Source organism: Nomascus leucogenys, chromosome 16, assembly GCF_006542625.1.
Source record: "Nomascus leucogenys isolate Asia chromosome 16, Asia_NLE_v1, whole genome shotgun sequence".
In the NCBI taxonomy this organism is placed as follows: Eukaryota; Metazoa; Chordata; class Mammalia; order Primates; family Hylobatidae; genus Nomascus; species Nomascus leucogenys.
The window spans coordinates 84,916,453-84,924,991 of record NC_044396.1 but is presented as its reverse complement, the minus strand read 5'-3'; the positions used below and the strand labels follow the sequence as shown (position 1 = coordinate 84,924,991).

General features: G+C 34.7%; 1 protein-coding gene across 6 annotated transcripts in view; it reads right to left on the bottom strand.

The window, feature by feature from the left end:
• Positions 1-4,469: 4,469 nt before the first annotated feature.
• Positions 4,470-8,539, bottom strand: part of PHF20L1 (PHD finger protein 20 like 1) — a 74,100-nt gene continuing 70,030 nt past the window's right edge. For 3 of the 6 annotated variants that reach the window (XM_030794991.1, XM_030794993.1, XM_030794992.1), the window contains exon 20: positions 4,470-7,502. In XM_030794991.1, coding sequence (XP_030650851.1) covers positions 7,360-7,502 — 143 coding nt within the window. In that variant the 3' untranslated portion in view covers positions 4,470-7,359. The remainder of the gene's footprint in view (positions 7,503-8,539) is intronic. The other 3 variants (XM_030794996.1, XM_030794990.1, XM_030794995.1) reach the window with 1 other exon arrangement.

Sequence of the window (8,539 nt, the reverse complement as noted above, 5' to 3'; positions counted from 1 at the left end):
GTCTACACTGTCTTGATGATTGCAGCTTTATAATAAGCCTCAAAATTAGAAATTGGATTACCTCCAACTTTGTTCTCCTTGAAATTTCTTTGGCTATTCTAGGTCCTTTGCATTTTCATATAGATTGTAGAATAAGCTTGATAATCTATTTCAAAAAGTCTTCTGGGATTTTAAGTAGGATTGCATTATATTTACAGGTCAATTTTGGGAGAACTGACATTTCAGCAACACTGAGTCTTCCAATCCATTATCCTGGTATATCTTTCTATTTATTTATGTCATCTTTAATTATCCTCAGCATTGTTTTTGTAGTTTTCTGCATATATCTTAAACATTTTAAAAAATGTATCCCTATTTATATTTTCATACTGCTGATAATGGCATTTATTTTTAAATTCTAATTTCCAATTGCTCATTGCTAATGCACAGAAATATTAAATCTGGTAGCATTTTGGTAGATTCCTTAGACTTTTCCAGGTACAAAACACGTCAGCTAAAAATATTTCCCCTTCCTTTCCAATTGGTTTACTTTTCTTTTCCTTATTGCCCAGTTCCATCTTACACTGGCAGGACCTCCAATACAATGCTGGGTAGAAGCGGTGATAGTGGACGTTCTTGCTTTGCCCCTCATCTTAGGGAGGAACATATTCTTTTGCCACTATGATGTTAGATTAAGTTTCTTCGTATATGCCCTTTGTATAGTTATAAGTTATACATTTCTTTCTAATCTTTGTTTTCTGATCATTTTACATCATGAATGGATGTTGAAATTTGTGAAATACTTTTTATTTATTGAGATTAACATATAGTTCATATTTTTTTTTTTTTTGAGGCAGAGTCTCGCTCTGTCGCCCAGGCTGGAGTGCAGTGGCGTGATCTCGGCTCACTGCAAGCTCCGCCTCCCGGGTTCACACCATTCTCCTGCCTCAGCCTCCCGAGTAGCTGGGACCACAGGCGCCCACCACCACACCTGGCTAATTTTTTTGTATTTTTTAGTAGAGATGGGGTTTCACCATGTTAACCAGGATGGTCTCGATCTCCTGACCTTGTGATCCGCCCACCTCGGCCTCCCAGAGTGCTGGGATTACAGGCGTGAGCCACCATGCCTGGCCATAGTTTGTATTCTTTTATTGACCTGTTTTATTACATTGATTTTTGATTATTAAGCCAACTTCATGTTCCTAGGAAAATACTCAACCTGATCTTGACATATTATCCTTTATATTGCTGGGTTTGGTTTGCTAATATTTTGCTGAGGATTTTTTATCTACATTCAGGATGAATATGTATTGATCTTCTGATATCTTTTTTTTTTTTCTGGTTTTGGCACGAGGTCAAAGTTCATCTCAAGACATAAGATACTAAATGCTTTTTTGTACTTTCTGCCAGTGTTGACATAAAATCGAGATTACACTTACCTAAAATGTTATAATAGAATTCACATTTAGACCTGAAGGTTTTTTCTATTGTTGTTTTGAGAGAGGGCCTTGCCCTGTCACCCAGGCTGGAGTGCAGTGGCACAATCATCACTCACTGCAGCCTCAACCACCTGGGCTCAAAGCAATCTTCCCACCTCAGCCTCTTGAGTAGCTAGGACTACAGGCAGGTGCCACTACACCGAGCAATTGTTTATTATTATTATTTTACTTTTTGTAGAGACAGGGTGTTATTATGTTGCCCAGGCTGGTCTGGAACCCCTGGGCTCCAGTGATCCTTTTGTTTTGGCCTCCCAAATTGCTGAGATTACAGGCATGAGTCATTGTGCTCAGCCTAGATTTTTAATTATAAATTCTACTTCTTCGATTTGTTTTTTTGGTAATTTGTGTCCTTTGAGGGATTTTCCCATTTCAGCAAAGCCTCAAATTTATGGAAATGTATTCACTGTGTTTTAAAAAACTGTTGGATCCACAGTAAGTCCCCCTCCTCTATTCTAGTTATTTATCAATCTCCAAGAGAGTATCAATTTTTGTTCTGTTCCAAGAACCAGCTTTTTATCTATATCTGTATTTTGTTCATTTAGTATTTCATTGGTTCCAGCACTATCATTATTTCCTTGCTATTATGCTTATTTGGCTGTAATTTGCTCTTTATCTTCTGGTTTCTTAAGGTGAAATCTTTTACCAGTGATTTTGTACTTTTATAAATATAAGTAAAGCTGTAATTTCTAACATTGATTGAGGTGTATCCCACAATCTTAGCATGTTGTTTTCATTTTCATTCTATTTAAAATATTTTCTAATTTTACTTGTAACATTTTTTTTCTTGGGCTCATCGGTTATTTAGAAGCACACTGTTTAATTCCCTAACATTTGGGAACTTTTCCAGATTATCTTTCTGGTATTGATTTCCAACTTAATTCAGTTGTGGTCAGAGAGCATATGGTGCATGATTTCAATTATTTTACATTTATTGAGACTCTTTTATATTTACCTTTATTGAGACATAGTTTTATTGCCTAGTATATAAGTCTATCATCTTTAGTGTTCCATGTACACTTAAAAAGAAAATGTATGTTCTTGTGTTGTTGGGCAGAATGACAATGTTCCGTAAATGTCCATTTTAAGTCATTTTGGGTGATCATTTTTGCTTAAGTCTTCTATTAATATATCTTGACTTTGTCTACTTGTTCTATCAATTAGTGCTAAATTAGGAGGGGTGCAATGTTCAACTATAATTGTTAAATTTTTCTATTTATTCAGTGATGTTAGTGCTTGCAGTGTGTATTTTGATGCTTTTTAAAATTGCAATGCACCATTTTTGGTGGACAAAAGTATGAGAGGGTGATAAAGACTTATAATTACAGAAAATAATATTGTTAGTAAGTAACGTGGAAAGGCAGAAGGGAGAATATAAACATATGTAAAATTTCTAAATGTTAAAGATTGCTCATGTATTTTAAAAGCAGATGTTGGTAAGTAACAAAACAGTATTCTGATTCTATTGTATACATTTAAAAATAATGTAACTGGTTTATTTGAATATGTCAATATTTGCAAAATGGAAATCATCCTTTGCAATAGTTTAAACTCATAAACATCTTCAAATGGAAGAATCGAAGCCCCATTGCTCATGGCAGTGTCTTCAATTATGCATATTCTTATTAGCTTTTGCCCTCCCCTCCCACACCTTTGTTTCCCTCGCATTTCAACTTCCTTGGATCATTTCCTGAATAAACTAAGTACAATCAAGTCTTATCTCTTGCTCTACTTTCAGGAGTACCCAAAGACAGGTGTACCAGGAGTGAAATGCTTTAGAGAGGCCACTCGCAGTCAAAAGACATAAGACCAGTTTTAATTAACATGCATCATCTATTTCCCAAAAACCCCTCCACCTACAAGTCTAATTATCTTTCATCTCCTTGTACTCTCTGATAGCACCTATCTTGCTGAAAAATATTTTTATGTTTCCATTAGTCCACAGACTGTGATCTTATTAATCCCATATCCATCCCCAGCCTCTAAGCTTAATAGCTGGCACATGGACAACCCTAATGTCTAATGAAATTTCTATTTATTTAGTAACAGTTTCTAGGTACTTTATTTGCTTTACTTAATTCTCAAAACAAGGCTCTAAGCTGGGCATTATTCCCATTTTACAGATAAGGATAGTAAAGTTCCAAAAGATCACACTGCTAGTAAATTGCCAGAGTGAAAATTTGAGTCCAAGACTGCAAAGTTCATGCCTGTTCCACTATATTATTAATCACTGATGGAATTCCTCCATATCTTAGTACAATGCAGGATACCATGAAAGGCTTTCAGTAATGGATTACTTCTCATAGGAAGAGAAATGAAGTTTGAAGGATTGTCTGGGTTTACAGAGGGACAATAAACAGTGGAGAATTTTCCAGAAGAGGAAAACAATACGAAGGTAATAGAGGAAAACAAGTGTAGTCCATTTAACAGTAAGGCTACATTTAAATAACTTTGAGGATTATGTAAATTGCAAAAGATCCAGATTACAAAGACCTGACATGGTTTGAAACAGGGAGTCACCAGACATTCCAGAGCAGAAAACTGAAATGCCAAGAATAGTTGAAGCGCACAGGCTGGAAAGAGACTATGAACTTGAATAGCACAGGATTTGAATCCTGAACCCGCCCCCTTATGTCTTATCCAGGGTAAGTTTCTAAATGTCTCTATCCCTCGGCCTCATCTAGAAAACGATCATTTTACCTTATTTTATGAACAAATTAGATACTGCAGGTAACATGTACAATGCATGGAACATGTGCAATGCATGGAACAGTCTGGCAGTGACAACTGTGATGAATTAGAATAAAGGCAAAGTTACAGTTTCAGAGGCCAGTGGTAATATCTTCATGACATTATTTTATAAAAAATGTTGGAGCTTCAGTAGGATGCAGAAGTAAGAAGACAACATCATATTTTAATGATATGGATATGAGGGAGGACTCGGTGTTTGAAGCCTGGACTCTTAGGGTAACGTTATTAACAGAGACAGTGAAGTTGGCAGGAGACTTCGTTTATTGGAGGGGAAATAGTACGCTTCACTTTGACCATGTGAAATATGAACATCTGAGAGGAAATAAGACAGTGGAAATAAGATAAGTGTTAGGAAAAGGGGTTTTACCTGAAATTTAAAGAATAACCAAGTTGTTTTCGAAGTACATTACCCTTAAGTTTGGAAATAAGTCAGTAGAACCACAAACAAGTATGAGGAAGTACAAGTTTATCAGCAACATACCAAGAGGGAGCCTTCTCTACCAATGCTCATCTGTTCCGCCTGGTGGCAAATAAAACATTGTCTTTTCAAGAAACACTCTCTCTAGTTTATTCCTTCTATTTAAATACATATAGTGATATTTAAAAAGACTAAAAGAAAATAATCTCATCTGAAACTTTTCACAATGGATTGACTTCTCAGAAACTAATTCACTCTCTTAAAGAAAAGGCTCAGCGCACTAGTTGTGAAAGGCTTCAATCGATTGATATACTCTATATTAAATGAAAATATGCATAAAAATAATTTGATTTAAAGATCTAAATTTAAAAATTCAGATTTCCAGTTTGTAGACATATAAGCAGAGCAAAAATTTCAGTACTCTAATAATGGAATTTTCAATTTGTTGGCTAACAAATAAATTGATCTAATTTTTAGAAACTACAAGAACAAACGTGCATGAATTTAACCGTGTTCACCAGGAATCGAGAGGATGAATGTTACTAGGTACAAAGGGTCTTCTGTGTGTGTGACAAGAATCTAGGCAACATCATTACTCATAGGTTAAGGATGCTATTTGCTCCGTATCTGAAAAAAAGAAGATATAAATTCAATGTCTAGAATGTAGCCATGACAGGGAAAATATTAGAGCCATTATTTTAAAACGCAAAGGAAAAATAATAGTATCGATCATAAAATATAGACATTAGCAAATTTACTCCACACATGGAATACAGGCACTACTTTTTTGCTTTGATATGCAAATTTAAGCAATTACCTCACAATACCACCTCTGCTAAAGCTTTTCATTTATCAGTAAGATCTTTCACAAAGTTAAACTATGACAAGTAAATACACAGGACTATATTTTCTGTCTGTTGATCTTTGGCACATTTGTCAAGTTGGAGAATCTCAAAAGGCAATAAAAATTTCTGACTGTTTTGCACATTCTTTTAATCTTTACATCAAAATATAAGGCCGCAAAAAGGCAAGCTGAAATTTTAGGATATGTGGAATAGTTTTAATAAAGAGTTTTACATACAGTACCCTTACATATAGAACAATGTGTTTGCAAATTTAAATAATATCTGAATGTACAGTGGCATGTATTCTTATCAAAGATAAATTCAAGTTTACTGTCTATCAGTTCTAAAATGCATTTATACAGATTGCGAGAACTGATAAACAGAATGAGGCATAAAATATTCAAGTGTTATGTCATCAAATAGCCTCCTCTTAACAGTCTTTTTCCCCTTTTAAAAAAATTTCAAAACCTATACATACATTTTTAATTTTTAAAAACAGTCTGTTAAAAGGTAACATTTCATGTTAACCACCAATTCATATAGTCTATAGTAATAAAACTAGATATGTGATATAAATATGTGTAGATTATGTACATATGTACGTTGAGTGTTTGTTTAAAACAAGCATACACACTTACGCATACCTGCGTATGTAGCACTGGGGGCGCATACAACTCACATGAGTACTGGCAGACAGTAGGACCTAGGCTCAAAATCCAGCAAGAGCTAACACAGCAACTTAGTTGCCTTTGGTTTCAGAAATTTGTCCATTTGTGATCAAAGCTAAAAGTTTTGAGAGTGCATGTATTTTTTAAAAATAAAATTCATCTTCAGAAATGAAGCTTTTCCAGTATTCCACTACTAGCAGTTAAAAAAATCCACAGCCACAAATTATTTTGATATTCTGTCACTCCTCATCCCAGCTGAGGTTATTTACAATGCTTTTTTTTTTTTTTTTTCTGAAGGCAAACAAACACCAAGCATACTCAGGATCAAACTGTACGTTGAGCCTGAATACTGCCATTCAACTATATATATGATATATATAGTATAAGTGATACATAGGTTTTGGATGGACTGGTGGCATTATGTAAGACTTAGGGTGGGAGAACTCTCACAATATTTAAAATCGTCTTTCCAGCAGAATCATGATCACTTGGCACATCGGACCCTTCTGCAAGCCAGTTTGTTTTTAATGAGCTTAATGCCTGCAATATATTCCAATTATTTGGTGTTTGTTTTTTAAATACATTCATAATGAAGTAAGAATTCCACAACTGTTTTTCCCAGAAGTGAGACTTCTACTGTCAGTTTTCTGATTAAGAACATTCATCGCCCAAGAAACAGCTCATGATCCTATAAAAGTTTAAATACCCTAAATTTCCGTACAGCTGGATCAACTGCTGAGAAGACAGTTCTTAGAGCAACCCTGTAGAATTCTCCAGAATTTAAATTTCCTTTACAATTTTGTTTTTGGCCAAGTGCTGGTTTATAAACATAGATCTTTCTATTAAAAACTATACAAATATACCATATTTCTTTCTACAGGTATCTTGAGCTTCATGTAAGCAACTACTCAAAAATTCTGCCAACTTGAAATCCCTTAGTATACATTATATTCTACTTCATTGTTCCTTGGCATATAACACCTTCTCATTTGCAGCTTGCTCATGAATTTGTTTTTAAATACTAGCTTCCTTGATCAAGTTGTTCTTCCTTTTTCTTTCCAAGGTGCCATCCTATTGACATCACAAATCAGTGAATGACCAGACATTACTAAGCTTTTAAATTATCCACTTAGCCGTCACTTGGGTAATAAAAATGCTTTGACTGAAGAAAGCCACATTCTTTCATTAAGTGTTCACTGTTGTCATACAGAGCAAAGAGTTGCTATCTGCTGTACTTTGCCCATGTCAATTAGGAGCTGTTTTATGTGGCGTTTAAGTTGGGGCAATCTTGCAAGAGGATCTGGTGGCTCCAACTCCCCTGTGAAATCAAGCCAGCTTTCCAGAACTAAAAGAGAGAAGAAAATAAACAAATTTAAACTGCAACTGGAAGAACAGTCAGAAAATGAAACAATTAGAAAGTTGGAGCTGTGATGGAGTTAAGCGTTCACTTCCCCGTCTTTAGAAGGCCGACATACTCAAGACATTTCTGAAAGGTTAGCATCCTGTCATCCCACCCCACAGAGTTCTAGTACCTCTTGGCAATTTTTATCTGTCATTTAAGATAATTTTCCCCTTTATATATATATAGGAATTATATATTTTTATATATAAGGGGGAAATACATATACACATACACATAAACATATACACACTAATTTCATTTTGAAGGTCTCCTTTTACTCACTTCTGGAATAAGATACAACAGTTCCCTATGTCTGCTCAAGCTTTCTATTAATTTAGACTCGTCATCTCTACACGAAACATAACTAATCATATTTTTTAATCCAGAAGTTCTTTTTAACAAAGAAAAGGAAGTAGCAATTTCTCAGTGTTCTTTTCAGTTCCACTATTTTAATACTACTTTTTAAAAGACACGCAAGCATATTAAAATTCTAGGCAGAATGCAATTGATTATATTCTATTCTATAGTTTTTATTAATGTTTCCTTTGGAAATCTACCCTAATAATATGAAATAGTGTCAAGATGCATTTTCTTTTCTTCAAACATCGACTCAAAACATTACATTAACTCTACAGTTAGCTTATACCCAGATGTAAGAGGCTTCTAAAATGGGTTTCCATTTTCTCCCTTCTTCTCTCAAGAGGGGAAAAAAAGGAGTAGGAGCTCTAATTTAGTGTAGAGGAGAGGTATCATGTGCTTATGCCAAATTAAAAAAAGTAAAGTTGGGGTGCAGAATATCGTCTATGATGTTAGGAAGAAACAGGAGTCAGAAAGCATTAAGAACAACATGGACTGAGAATCAGGTAATGTAAGTTATTCTAGTTTCTCAACTATAAAGTAGTGATAGTATCTTTCTTGCCCACTTTTCAGGCCTCCTGTGTGATGATACAATTTTAAAACATAAAAGAAAACCACTTAAG